General features: G+C 41.8%; 1 protein-coding gene across 1 annotated transcript; it reads left to right on the forward strand.

Moving 5' to 3' along the window:
• Positions 1-356: 356 nt before the first annotated feature.
• Positions 357-7817, forward strand: LOC139459269 (uncharacterized). Its single transcript, XM_071240720.1, has 2 exons — positions 357-829; positions 7566-7817. Exons 1-2 carry the CDS (start codon positions 357-359, stop codon positions 7762-7764), a joined length of 672 nt encoding a protein of 223 aa, XP_071096821.1. The 3' UTR covers positions 7765-7817.
• The last annotated feature ends 8261 nt before the right edge of the window (positions 7818-16078 follow it).

Genomic DNA, 16078 nt, shown 5'->3' on the forward strand with positions numbered 1-16078 from the left:
AAATACCCAGGACATTATGTAAAACCCCTTGGATATTATATAAACTCCGAGGGACATTACAACGTCCGTGTTTATGAGATTTAACCCGACTGGAAAGTAAAACCTCACAATAGGTATTAATGCCTGTAGAAAGAAGTCTCTTTCTTAATAGCGATCCCAATGACTAGGTTTATAAATACGGTTTCAATAACCTTATACTAATATACTGCCAGACCCAGAGAGTTAAATTATACGTTTTGGCACTAGCCTACGGAAGTTAGCCTACTTACAATAAATATCAGATAACAACAAGCTGCGCCTATTCACGTGGGGTATATAAGCACACGAAGATGATAAACGAACCATTGAGAGACACCATGACTGAGGCAAGAAGCATTCAAACGTACGGAGATGATTTCAGCTTTCTCAAGCTGTGCCTTGACTTCCTCAACCAGGAACTAGACAACATTGGCGACTTGAACGACTATGACAACAGGTGCACGCTGGGGTACTTCTCGCACCTGCAGAACGGCTGTAAGTCGAAGCTGATCCTGCCCCATGGAGCACGGATTGTGCAACAGCTGCGGGAAGGAGGTCAGGCTTCGGGGAGCGTCCTGTATTTTGTGGGCTTCATCGGGAACCAGTGGAATGGCGTTGATGAGAGTGGGTTGAAAGATCTGTGGGAGATGGACGATTGCTTGTTGTCTCAACTTAGAGACCACGAGGACATCATGGCGGTGATCAGTGGCGAGAGGACGCCCGGGGGAAACTGGGGGAACCTGGTCATATTCCGCGACACCAAGGCGGTGGAGAAATGGCGCAATGCCAAGTTTCACGACAAGGCAGTCAGGTAGGCATTATGTGAATATTAAGCTGTGGTTACCACATCTCATCATCATTTAATATCAGTTTGCTTCTTAGTGAGGTGTGTTTTACGCCGCTTTCTGCAATAGTCAGCAAATCACGGCGTGGAAACCAGAAATTGGCTTCCCACATTGTACCCATGTCGGAATCGAACCCGGGCCTTTGGTGAAACAAGCGAACGCTGCAGCCACCAGGCTACATCAACTTTTCTGTCACTAGTAGTGGCTATAGACCGCATCCGTGGTATTGAGGTAGAGCGTCCGCCTGGAGAGCGGAAGGTCGGTCCGGGGTTCTATCCCCGGCCGCGTTATACCAAAACACGTTAAAAGATGGAACCTTTTCGTACCATGCCTGGCGCTCGGCATTAAGGGGCTTAAACAAGGACTGGTCAGCTCGGAGTCAGTATACTGTGTCTGAGTGGGGTATTTGTGTTAAACTGCGGCATGGTATCTCAGTGGGCTGGCACTATAAATCGGCTAGTACATGCAGACACACACACACACACACACACACACACACACACACGTGCGTGCACGTCGCTACATAAGTGCAATAATCTTAGACGCGACGTTTAACCCCACCTCACCTCACTAATGGCTATATATCGACTCGTCAGTGCGCTATGGGATTTACAACGCCCATCTACATCTTCCATTGGATGAAAAAATTAAATAAAAAGATATTTACCTCTATGATGACGGGTATCAAAGTTATCCTGGTGACACACTGCGGATCATAATCGGGGCTATCAAAGAATCCTGACATTGCTCTCCGTAGACTATTGCGTGAACTTTGAGCCCTGAGCGTTACCTTTGGTTTCTGGTGATGTCTAGCGCATTTTTATTTTGTTATATTATGAATAGTTCAATTTATATGGTGCATGCTAGTTTTAACTTAAATCCACGTCTGTGATAATCTAGTTATTTTACTGTCCTTCGGTTTTATAGTTCAGTTTTGTGTATCATAACTATATAACTTGATTTAGTCACGATATAGCATAAATATTGCCGATGTGGCTATAAACTCACTCACTACACCCAAAGGGTGACACTGTACTATCCGGAAATATATGTTCTGAGTCGGGAATCGGTTTACAATTGCATCCTTCATTTTGATAGGGCGGTCGAAGTTCGCTTGGTGTTCACATGTAGTGGTTTTTTTAGTTTGAGTAAGTATATTTATGAGTCAGCGCTTCCAAACAACAATGTATTCTGGCTTCATTGAATAAACACGTGTAAATCATGTATAGGCTCATAGAAGTGATGACATTCTCAACTGCCGAAATGTATGCACATCAACTAAGTCGTTATGCAGTGAGTAACTGAATTATGACTGAACAACATCGTCGAACGATTTAAAGCAGAAGTCGGCTGTAGCCAGGGAATGCAATGTGTCTCTAGTCACCACCTCTAGTTTCTGGTCTAACGGGATCTGATGATAATTTATTGAATCAACACCATCGTCAACCGCAACGTCAGTGTTGTCAAACTAACAGGGAAAGGCCTTGATTCGTAGATCGGCGCCAGTAGCCGGCGGTACCATATATTACCCGGCTTGCGTAGTTACGTGACACTAAATTATGTCATACTAGGCGTCTCGTAAACGGCATAAAGGTCACTTGATTGCAAAAGTTTTTCATCCGACTATTTCCACAAGCATTTCTGCATTGGGACACACAACATTGCCTTTTTCAAAACACTGCATTGATTTTGTCACCCTGTTCATTCCCAGTATTTTTTTTATTGATCCTTGTTTTTGATGTTTTCAAGAACCTGTTGACCAAAAAAGGGCCTTATCATACCTTGTCCTTTACAAGTCCAGGTAACAATTAAGTAGGTATATAATAGTTCAAATAAATATAATAATAATGTAATCATTCTCGATTATCTGCCGAAACGGATTCAGTTACATGAATGGAGCAATGAAATATCAATGACGACAACAGGTTTTCGAAAAAACGGTAAGCACGTCCTGCCCGTCAGCAAAACAATTCATAGAAATAATTGGAAATGTATTATTTATATCTAATGTTCAGTGTTTTACATTCCGGCTGTAAATAGAATTCGTTAATAATTATAATAACTGGAGGTTTTTCATGTTTGTCCCTCCATAAACTTGATCGTTGAGTGTCCTTGCTTCAGAGAGTTTTTTTTTCTTTTATCATTCTGTTAAGGTTCCATGACAGATGGCAACCCAGAAGTATATAATGTTTAAAGTATCAACCCTCCTCTACAAACCAATAATAGTATTTAAGAAATAAACGACGAGTGGGAGTTGTTTGTCGTACAATAAAACACTGCAGGGAGAATAAACCATGAGGAGGGTGTGTGTGTGTGTTTTATTTAATGGAATCTCACAATGATGCGGCTTGGCCTATTTTACAAGTATATACTATCAAGTGGGATTTGTCTCACAAACAGGCATAAAAATCAACACCACTCTTTGACAAATCTGGAGTGGACAATCTATGACAAATGTTACTTGACCAAGGGCAAGTATGACCAACATTCTTACTTGCCCTATTTTATATGTACTTGCCCACAATCAAGCTAATAAGTACAATGTGACTGTTGTTGAACTGGAAAAACAGATACACCTGTCTCCTATGGATTTCTGTAAAAAAAGATTAAATCTGACCCTTTAGTCGCATTTATTTACCATGTTTACTCTACATCTCATGTACACAGTGAGTGACAGTCTAATCAACACATTTGCTGATGCATGATACACAGACTCAGGTTTAGCCCCTTTCACTAAAGACAAGATATACCTTGATCCTGGTGTGTTGTGAAGCCATTCCATAATGGCAGGTCTTGGATCAAAATCTGAAAGTTTCTTTGAACCATGTGATATAATTGTCAGTGTATGACAAAGTGACAAATAGACGTTCCTGGACAAACCACAAGCATGAGTTGTGAGACCTTGTGAGGTGTATTTTTGAGCAGTCGCTGGTATGTGTCAAGAACTGGTCTGGTGCATCCTTTTAGGTGCCCTATTAGGTCAATAAATTCTTTGGACATTTGTTTTCTTTCTTCTTCTGAGAAAAGTGCAGCGATATGTTCCATCAACTCTGAGAGGTCGGGAATGGGGATGATGCCATCAACAACTGATATGAGGAGTGTATCCTCTTTAAAGATGACAGTGGGGCACACACCATTTAGCTTCACACCATCAAAAGAGGATTTCTCATGGTTGTACATTTTTTTAATAGTATTCCATATCCCCCCCCCCCCGTACATTTTTTTAATAGTATTCCATATCCCCCCCCCCCCCCCCCCCCCCCTGCTCCAACAGGATCAATTCTACAGTGGTTGTTGGTTGGTTGGTTGGTTGGTTGTTTAACGCCGCACTCAGCAATATTACAGCTATATGACAGCGGTCTGTAAATAATCGAGTCTGGACCAGACAATCCAGTGATTAACATCATGAGCATCGATCCACGCAATTGGGATCGATGACATGTATCAACCAAGTCAGCGAGCCTGACCACCCGATCCCGTTAGTCGCCTTTTACGACAAGCATAGTCACCTTTTACGGCAAGCATGGGTTGCTGAAGACCTATTCTACCCCGGAATCTTCATGGGTCCAATTCTACAGTGAAGATGCTTCATGATAAGACCTTCAATTTCTGAAGGGAGTTCAATAATGAGAAGGTCTTCCTTCTGGAAGACAAGAGACACCTCTGTGAGGATGGGGAGGATATCAAGAAGGATGCACATTGTATTCACAAATGAAACTGTCTTCATTTTCCTCAGCCATCCCTCCCTGACACTTGGCACTTTGATCTGATCTACCAGTGGCCACACTTTCAAAGTGATTGAGTACTGAATGAAAGCTTATCTTCAGTGCTCTAACAGCTCGGATTGTGCTCGCAAGCCATCATCAGAAAGAATGGCAAGATCAGTATTGAATGTTTTGGACACTGACTTGAGTTCCCTTCTCATGTTAGGACTAAAATGGTAAAACTTAAAAACTTGTTTCAAAACATCTTCAAAATTTGACAGACTAGGAAAATGTTGGACAGCATCCAATAAGGCCAGTTCAAGCTTATGTGCTACGCAATACACTGGTACAACATGTCTTGCATATTTGCATATTTTTGCTGCTACACCATCTTTGCTGCCAAGCATTACGGAAGCACAATCATAATTCATGGACATTAAAGTAGGGCCACTTGCTTCTGTAGTATTCAACAGATCAGCAAAACATATTCCAACTGATTCAATTCAACAGCTTTACTTCCATCTAGCACACCATCAGCATGTTCAAGAGGTACTGTTCCTGCATGGAAGGATATTGGTTGACCATGGCTTACATATCTTATAAAGACAGTTTCTTGTTCCAAGATGACACTGTCTGTGCTTCCATCACAAATCTGTCTTTCTTCAGTTCGGGAATACATACCTTCTGGGGAGAAAATGCGATGGCTTTGATACACTCGCGTGCACGTGAAATGTTCCTATATATTTTGTTTCCAATGTCGACACCAACAGTCAAGTAGGTGTAAATTATACTCAAAATTACAACATGGAATGCAGTAATGAATATTTTTTTTAACTTCTGCATTGTCTGTCTCTCTCATATGACATACACGCCAAATGTACCAAGCTCCTTCCCAGCGTGTGACTCCTTCGTTACACTCTCGGTAACATCGCGACTACCAGTGTGGGCGCGGCCATTACAAGAATCTTAAAATTTGCCCCCTGACCCCATATCTAGTAACGTTTATACTTTTGTTCACGTCTTTGGAAATGCCATCATATTTCATTTTGAAAAGGTTTACGACTGACCATGTTTTCCGGATGAATTTACTTTATTGTTTAAATAATCAGATTGGTTCGAGATTGCAGACAAAGGGAAAATCAACCAATTTCTCCCTTACATTCTTACTATAACAATTAAAGATGATACTTTTAATGAAATAGAAATTCAAATTGACTTACAAAGTAAGTAATTTATAAGCGGTAATTGTATTCGGCTTGTTAGTAAACATAACGGTCATTCAGTTGCGAGTTCAACTCCAAGCATGGTTGGGGCCACCTATCACAGTGGTGAGTTTTGACTGGTAGCAGCGATAGTATAGAGAGCTCCGCGAACGTACTATCGCTGTGAGGAGCTTGCAAATGTACATCTGATGTATTGTGACTTTTCAAATACTCAATTCTGAAATTTGAACATCCATCAATAAAAGTTCTCTTTCGATTGCAAGCTTGTATGTTTGGGTACTTGGAACAGTTGGTGCACTTCGTGACTTCGGCCCTGTCATTATACGCAACCCAAGGGAATGGTCTTTCCACCCAGCGGTGAATGTTCGTTTTCGTTTATATTCGTCATACTTCTTATTCTCGGCCGATATAGATTCATTTGAATTTTCAGAATTCCTCTCCGCCTTCCTAATAGGTTTGTCCCTACCGCCGAAGAAACGTAAAATAGGCCGCTGTAACATAACCTGACGTGCGGTACTGGCAATGAAAATTGTTATTGAAGATACCCCTGTGAGTGCTTATGAGGCAAAGGGAGGCTACTCTATCCTTCACTAGCTTACTCACTTGAAACAAAGACTGCAGGCTCACGTACAGTGATCCCTCGCTATTACGCTTTTCAATATAGCGCTAGCTCAGTTTGCGTGTGCGATAACACATGGCTCCCAAAATTTATATACACTTTTAGTAAACTCAAGTCACTGACACGATGTAATTGCAGTGTCCCCATCGCCAAAAAACGCCTGAAATACCAATCAACAAATCCGCAATGAAGTCCGCAATTTAATCCTGTTATTACACTATCTGGTTATAAAAATATATTCGTCGTATACCTTGACATATGTTTGCAGCATTTATTATTTATTTTATGCAAAAGTTCATTCAATATAGTTTAGATTAATTTAGGCGAAATCGTGCGTAAAGGGATCGGAAGATCGCACATCTTGCCGTCATTTACAGCAACCACGGTCAGGTTATCGCTATTGACGCCTTGAAATGAACTTTAGTTGACAATAAATAGAGACATATATCATAAATGCCATGCTCTGACTCACTCGTTAAAAGTCACATTTGTTGTAGTTCGACTGTTTTGTGTCAACAAAGTTTTCGCGATCAAGAGCCTGTGAGCCTCGGCAGTGTCAAAAAATATATTTCATCAAAGTTAGGCCTAACGAAGCTTCAATAGTCGGAAATTGTTTCTACCTCACGTTACAAATTCCAAGAAATGTAGTCAACTGTCTGTCATTCCATTTCCAAGAAGCATGTGTGACCAGGTTGGGTGTGGCTCCTGTGGGTGTGACCCGTTTGGGTGTGGTGTGGCCTGTGTGAGTGTGGGTGTGGATGTGGCCCCTGTGGTCGTGAGTGTGGCCCCTGTGGGTGTGACCCGTGTGGGTGTGGGTGTGGGTGTACCAAATAAAATGCTTCACGCATTGTACCCATGTGGGGAATCGAACCCGGGTCTTCGGCGTGACGAGCAAACGCTTTGTCCACTAGGTTACCCCACCGTCCCTGTAGAAGTATGAACATAACCAACATCATCCAACTGATAAATATGTCATAAGGTCATTCAACAATTTATCAAATAGCAGGAAAATCACAGGTTACTGACATGGCGTACATATACCATGTAAAATCATCACAACAGCTTGTGGCGTTGCTCAGATTATCCATCACTGGTTTTAAACACCAAACAAACAAGCAACTAAAGCCTGGTTCAGGACTTTTTCCCAATGTTTCAGAGACATCTCCCCACAAATCTACACATCTATAAGGATACACCGGGGAGCGTTACCCCTGGGGCTCGCCTCAGACAGGTTCAGGGTCGAGAGGACGCTGTTCCTCAACTACGACAACGTAGCCCGCACAGTTCAACGTCGTCACGTCGAGATGTGGCAGTCAACGCTCAAAGATACACCGACGTCGCCTTGTTATGCTTAATTATGTCAAGTTTTGTAATTGTATCTGTATCATAGTGTGCGTATTAAACTCGGTTTTCAGTCCTGTTTGTTCTGCTGTGTGCTTTTTATTGTATTATTCAATGGTGCAGAACATTGGCGATCTAGGGGTCTGATAAAGATTCGAAACTCGTTGGACAAAGTTGTGTCCCGTAGCAGCCTGGTTTTGCATGGTCGTGGCTTCGAATCCTGTAGTCTTTTTCATTACTCTCGAGACTCATCACACCGTTCATGGTCAAGCTGTTCAGCTAGCGACCTAACACACTCAGCAATAGTCCAGCTATATGACGGCGGCCTGTAAATAATCGATTGTGAACCAGAAATATCCTACGATTGATATTGCGAACAACGATCCACACGTCGTCGGCTTGACCACCCGATCCATTTAGTCGCCTCTTAGGACTATCCGTCTTCTATCCCGGACTCCCAACGGGTAATGGTGATTGTGTACTGGGATATACTTACAGGATAGGAAACAAGTGGAATAGTTATTACATGTCCCAAACCTTACGCCATGTGTAACATGAGGGAAAAATATGTATGGATGCTACCGTATTTCCTCGATTAAATGCTGGGTTTCGAATGAACGTTGGACCTCGATTAAACGCCAGGATCTGATAACAATAAACGCCGGGTCTTGATTAAACGCCGAGTATTTTTTTATGCAGGGATGTTCCATTCGTGACCAACTCGTGTTATTCCGGGACAACCCGAATATATGTCGGGAGTCATGCCCCTCTCGTGGCCATTTTTCCCACTGAATTCCGTCTAAGCGCAAATGCAGATGCTATTGAAAACACATCGGGGCTTACATTATTAAACAGTACGATTAAACACATTTAACTGTGTCTGGGGTATATTTTACAATGCAAGTAAAATCAAAAGTACTTAAGTCATGATTGGTTTTTCGTATTTTCGCACATAAAATTCATCGATTAGGAGACGAGTCTTCGTGCAGGTTACCGAAAGGGGCCAGTGGTCACGAATGGGATTTGTCCCTATTATTATCTTTGCGTAACGATCGATCCCTAAACTGGAACTTCTTGACAGAACCATGTGGAAATTCAATGTCTGGAGTTGACGTATTTTTTTTCTCGTGCAAAAGAAGCGTACGGGACTTTCACGTCTATAAAGATCTTTGGCCTCCTGTTATTGATGAACAATTATGCAGCCTACCAGAATCCAGAAACCAATTCGGTGCCAAAAATGGTTCAGACCGAATCATAAGTAAAAGATTGTGAAGTATTAAAGCCAGGGCTCAACTGAAAAGCCGAGGATAAACAGTGTCTGAAAGAAATATACGCTCAGGACTTTAATCGAGGAAATACGGTATATTTTCAAAATGTGAACATTGAGCCGCACCACTTCCGGGATATGTATACCAGAAACTCCTGTGAGCTCAATATAGAGGTCGGTGATTTTTTTAAAAAATATATATATATGCATAGCGTAAATCAGTTATACAACAGGTGTTACTTTGACATTACTGATCTTATTTATTTGCCATTGTGACTTCATTCCGCTTGGCTGCTTCTACTGCAATGGTGAGTACGATTCACGGCAGGATTGTGTGCCGAGTATAATTATCGATGACTTTAGTCTTTACTACATAACGAGTTTCGTTGCTGTCGGAGATCCGTCAATGATGTGAGACAGGCTTAAAACCAGGAGCGTGTGGTTTGAGAATCCAGTGTTGAGTAAGTAAGCCCACTGAGCTGACCAGGTTTCTTGCATGGTCAGCCATATTACTGAGTGGAGTTGGATCTACAATTCTATCAGTAACGGTAACTTAGCTTAAACGAAGCTCGTTTTTACAAATATGTTGGATTTTCAAGGGCAGAAAACAAGTGCTCTATAGAATCGGGTTATATACTGAGGGCCAAAAGAAACGTTACCAACATTAACTGATTTGCCACTTTGAAACAAAGATGCCAACATGTTCAAAAACAGTAAAGGACACATCTCACGAATACAGCCTTCATGTTCTCTGTCGTTCTTTGCACGTGCTTTGCGGATTTTGGGAGATATTGGTGTTTGTCAACAATTTCTTCAAACATTTTTTCCCAAATTATCGTGCAATTTCCGGGTATAAATTACGCACGGATCTGTTCCCTATCATTGGTTGCGATGATTAACACCAACGAACATGCCAAGACTGACCGCTGTCCAGAGGGAGAGAGCCATAAATATGCTGCAGATGGGAGCGACACAGAGAGCGGTTGCCATTAACATGAACTGCTAAGATGACCATTACCAGACTGGTCGCACGTCTCCGACAGACTGGCAGAACCGCAGACAGACCACGGAGTGGCAGACCAAAGGTCACCACCCCGCAGGATGACCGCTTTTTACGGGTACTTCATCTGAGGAACAGATTTCTTACTGTGACGTCATCAGCTGCCAACAGTTTAGGACATCCGGTCAGCAGACAAACAGTGACCAGACGACTACGACATTATGGTCTCCGGGCTTATTGCCCTTTCAAGGGCATGACCTTGACCCGTCAACATCGACGTGCCAGATTGACGTGGTGCAGGCAAACTCAGCGATGGCAACAAAGGGAATGGCGGCGAGTGCTGTTTAGTGACGAGAGCAGGTTCCAACTCTTCAAACCTGATGGGCGGACGCGAGTTTATCGACGACGTGGTGAACGTACGGCTCCTTGTTGTGTCCAGGAGGTGGAACCTTACGGGGGGCGGAAGTGTGATGGTCTGGGGCGGCATTTGCGGGGACGAGAAGACGGAACTTGTCATCACCGAAGGAAATTTGACAGCACAACGCTACATTGACAATATCTTACGGCCAGTGGTTTTTCGTTTCATCCAGCGTCAACAACGGACGGTGTTCCAACAAGATAACGCCACAACCCATAAAGCCCGATTTACTAGAGACTTCCTCAACGCCAACAACGTGACTGTCCTGCCGTGGCCAGCTCGATCACCAGATCCGTCACCCATAGAACATCTCTGGGACCAGCTTGGGCGTCGTCTTCGGAAACGTCAACATCCTCCCTTCACGAGACAAGCGTTGATCATTGCCCTCCGTGAGGAATGGAATCGGATACCTGCAGTCGATGTTAGGACGCTTGTCTACTCAGTTCGACGCTGCATTCGAAGATGCATTGCAGCTCATGGAGGTCATATCCCGTATTGAACGGTCTGGGCCGTCGTCACCTTAAAGTTGTAACCAATGTTGTTGATCGAATACGGGACGAATGACCCCTTGTCAAGAAATGTCCCTGTTTGAGGTCAAGGACGTTGTTGTTGAATTAGTAAATTCGCATTTTACTGTTCTGAATGATCAATTTCTACAATACAGTTCGAATCCCGGTTATATTTCTAGGTTTGTCAGCGCCATACCCGTGCTCGTGGGTTTCACCGAAGTGGTAAACGTCTGAAACCTGCATCACTTCGGGCTTTCCTCCCACATTAAGCTGACACGCAGCGATATAACTGGAATACTGTTAAAAGCGGCGTCAAACCCAACTCACACACTCACTCACTCTACAATAGAATTGTTATTGCTGCTTCAAATTGTGTTGGTCATAGTTTATCCTAGAAATATCGTTGGTAACGTTTCTTTTTGCCGTCAGGTTATTTCTATCCGAGATCCTCCAAAATTACCACCGTGGATTAGAATTGGTCCCCATATCCTGGTCGCAAGACGGGCTGATTGGTCAGGCTCCGTTAACAAATAGATTTAATGTTACCGTGAATGGTACATATTCTATCACACACTACACCACACCACACCACACCACACCACAATCAACCCTAGGCAAATATATACTTCCTCATCTTATTTATGGGGAGAAAGGTGGTAGAAAAGGGGGCAAATGATTTCTTCACAAAGACTTTAATCATGATGTCTTTAAGCAAATAATGGTGATTATTTACAAGATGTGGTAAACAAATACAGATTATGAATGAAAATGGAATTGGGATTATTTTTTAAGGAAATTATGTCAAGATCAGACTTGAGGTGTCCCCCTTTAAACATATTTGCATGCACTGTCAAAATTTTGGCCTTCTTCATATCTAATGTTTGCAGCTACTTTGTGATTGATACTTGGGAGCAGCAAAAGGTCCATTCAATTAGGTCAAGGAGACACATCCACAGTCTGGTACACATGCCTCCATAATCCTAAAATAGTCAAGTTTCCTGATCAGTTTCAAAGAGCAACAAACTTTATCCACCATAAATAAGAAGTTGATTGCTCTTCAAACAGTTTATTTCAGTCTGTACTTGTATATGCTGTTATACAGATGGAACTATTAATCGATAACAGGCTGTTATCAAGCGGCATTCCGTTTTCACACACACGTTTATATTTGCAATGGGTGCAACACGGAATTCTCATCTTAAAGCAACTGCAAGAAGTGCATAGTCTTGGGGAGCTCTTGCATGTTTGTTTGTTTTATTTGTTTTTTGTTTAACGCCGCACTCAGCAATATTCCAGCAATATGACGGCGGTCTGTAAATAATCGATTCTGGACCAGACAATCCAGTGATTAATATCATGAGCATCGATCCGCGCAATTGGGATCGATGGCAAAATTTTGCATGAGCAGGTCTGGGGGAGCAGGGTCTTTATCAGTGATCACTGGGAGTATATTTCCATGAGTGTTTGTGAACCCAAACCTTTCCTTGTCATGTAACGTTTCGAGATGACGCCTGTGTGAACCTGCAGGGAACGGAAGAAGCCAGCCCTTGTTTGGGGAATGCGTTCAACAGAAACCGAGGATGTTCAGGTATCGCAGGTCATCTATAGATCGTCCACACTTTCCAACAAGGTAGACCAGCAAGATACCTCTATCCTACTTTCTTCACATCAACCAATGAAAAGGCTCGGTCGGGTAGTCTACTGGTTAAAGTGTTCGCTCGTCACGTCGAAGACCGGGTTCGACTCCCGACATGAGAACAATATGTGAAGCCCATTTCTGGTGTCCCCCGCCTCTAAAAGCGGCGTAAAGCCATACTTACTCACTCATCCAATGACAAAATCCTGTAGTTTGAAGTGCAAGTAATGAAAAAGTCTATGCTTATAGTCAATTATGTTGTATCTATTGATTGTAGTTAAGACCTGATCGATTCCAACCGTTCGACCAATTCTTTCCATCAGACATTAAATGTCATATGATGTAGCTGTTCAGTTGATGATACATTTATGTATTTATGTAAATGCATCAAGTGTACAATTTTGTTTCAATGACAAACCTACACTATGCCGTGTCCATTCTTGATTACATTTACAAACTCCTCACAGTCTGATATGTTAATTGTTTACGTCGTACCACGTGGATAATACATTGTCAGCCAACCTTACATTATTTGTAAAACATTGTGTATAAGACTGCTTGGCTGTATTAATTTTTCCATCACAAGGTATAATTATTTGCAGGTTTCATCCATAAAGGATTTTCTTAAGTTCTCGTTTAATTCTTGGATTTTTAAAAGAAATTGAGTTAAAAGAATTTTTTGATGACATGTAATGTAAAAAGTGTGTGATTTTAATTTAGTAGAATGATTATATAACTGTGATTGTTAGTGGCTGTACCTTCAAAGGGGGTTGAAGTAACGTAAAATAATTGTTCCTCTGAGAGGGTACGTAAGTCCCATTTCATTCAAAGTATTTTTCATTTTCCATGATTTTAATCGCAGAATACTTAAGCCTCCTGACAATCACCAGTGACCAGAGGGATGATGTAAATGCTGCTGGGGTACCATGCAGGAAGCAGATCTACCGGAAGTCTCCATAGTCCCTGGTATGGTGGCCTAACTTTGGTTGCTGGTGATCACTAGACCATTTTTATAATTATTGTATTGTTCTGAATAGTCAATAGTTATGGTTACTTTGCTTGTTTTGTATTTATGGCTGTGATACTCTACTACTTCTTTTACTGTCCTTTGTCGACAGATTTTATAGTTTATATTTATGTGTAATTACTGTACAACTTGATTAGGTCACGATATGGCTGAAATATTGCCGATGTGACTATAAATCTTAACTCACACACTTAACTCACTGTTTTTTGTTCAACTATTGCATATTTCTATTGACTGTAGTGTCATGGCGATTTAGCAGGGCGCTTTTAAGGAAACGACATTGCAGGTTCTGTTCATGATGCTGATTGACAGAAATTATTCAAATCTATTATATGGAAAGAAAGATGTGATCGTTAATATTTAGGTGGTATAATGTATAATAATGGGCAGGAAGTTAATGATCAACACGAAAACATTGAATGGCCAGGCCCGAAGTGATCGACAGGGCACGTTCCCATCCGGATTGCCTAAAATCTTTGATGAGAAAGTTCCTCATCGACCTAATGGGCGTGATGTCCTTGGCAGGAAATGACAGTGTATTGACGACCTTTCTTTCATTAATTAACGTGTTAGGCCTCCCTAATTAACCTTCACTCATTTATGTTAAACCAACACAGGATGTTTTCTGGGAGTGGATATTCGCGAATGTCAAAGGGCTGACACGACACATGTTAATAACTGTTAAAGCACTTCTAAAGTTACTAAAAATATTTTACATCTATTGACTAGTATTATATCTATCTACGCTTTATAGTATCTTATATCACAGGAGTTAAAGAAAACACGGTGCTCAAGGTGAAGCCTTTTTCCCTCTACATTCTCAACAGAAGTGTTTGGTCTGTGTTCGGTCCTACATGGCTGTCAAAATCAACTTAAACCTCACAGATGTATCACCAAATGTGTTTACATCTATAAACGCGGTATTTAGAGCATACACCGTACTCAAAGTGGAGCCATTTACAATCTACATTCTCAACATAGTCTCCATCAGAAGTGTTTGGTCTGTGTTCGGTCCGACTTGGTCCGGGCTGTCAACATCGCTCTCCCCTTATTTACAGCCTGTCGAGCCCACTAATATCATGTCGGACTTTCCTCACCAATTAAGCTGGCACACCGTGATATAACTGGTAGGGTTGCGGGGTAGGCCAGTGGTTAAAGTGTTCGTTCGTCCTGCTGAAGGCCCGAATTCGATTCCCCTCATGGGTACAATGTGTGAAGTCCATTTCTGGGGAACTCCGCCATGATTTTGCTGGAATATTGCTAACAGCTGCATAACAATATACTCACTCAATATAACTGGAATCCTGTTCAAATCGGCGTTGACCCCAATTCACACAGACACTCACTTATAACCAAATACGCACGTTGACCTAAATAGCTGCCATTGACGTTTTCGACAAATGCGCATATCCAATATTTTTTGCCAAGGTATTATTAGTTACCTATCATCAACTTATTGGTTTTAAATATATATATATCCAGTTAGGGAAGTTTTAGACTTTAAAAGTGTGAAATATGAAACATTCAGTGTGTGTAAACTAGCGTTTGCAGTTTTCATAACGTCACACTCAAATAAATTCGTCACAGCTGTAGTAATACGGGCTATTTACACGTATGCGACAAACAGAGCGTTACATTTAGCAGCTGGCATGTTGTTCTGTAAAGTAACAGTGAGTGTCTCAATTTCCTTTCAAACAGGTTTGGACGAGCGTCCGGCGATGTGTTGCTGTTGCCTGACATTGTGACACCAGGACAATTTTCATTCGACGTGCAAGTTTCTGCAAGGTAAATATACATCTTCAGCATTGTATCAGTCCTGGTTGTTTAGTTGGTTGGTTTGTTGTTTAACGCTGCACTCAGCAATATTCCAGCTATATGACGGCGGTCTGTAAAATAATGGAGTCTGGATCAGACAATCGAGTGATTAATACCATGAGCATCGATCCACAAAATTGGGATCGATGACATGCATCAACCAAGTCAGCGAGCCTGACCACCCGCTCCCGTTAGTCGCCTTTTACGACAAGCATGGAGTATTATCAGTGGCAAATAACAAGGCGTGTTCCATGAGAATAATGTGATTTGTAATGTTTTGCATGATGTCTCTTCTGTCTTATATAACATCTACAGCATGGTGATGACAATGGGGCATTTTGGGACATCTTGCAAAGAACCACAATTCTACTTACAGTTTTTTCCTATTTTTTCCTATTTAACCCTTCCATGACACTTCTGTGTAATGATAAAATAGTCAAAACAGCCTTGCTTCACATAATCCAGAATCAAACGCGATCTTTGAACTACATTTCCAGAAACTTAATTTCTAATATCCCTCTGCAAACATGTTGGCTGTCAGTGATCAGCTTTAAGGGGCCAGGCTCATCAAATGAATATGATGCACAGCCCCTGCAACCTGTCCAAAATCCATGTCAAACGGCCTTTGTTTAGGTAGCAGTCATGTGTAGTTTCAC

This window comes from Haliotis cracherodii, unplaced genomic scaffold (assembly GCF_022045235.1).
Source record: "Haliotis cracherodii isolate W230 unplaced genomic scaffold, xgHalCrac1.p SCAF_13, whole genome shotgun sequence".
NCBI classification, from domain to species: domain Eukaryota; kingdom Metazoa; phylum Mollusca; class Gastropoda; order Lepetellida; family Haliotidae; genus Haliotis; species Haliotis cracherodii.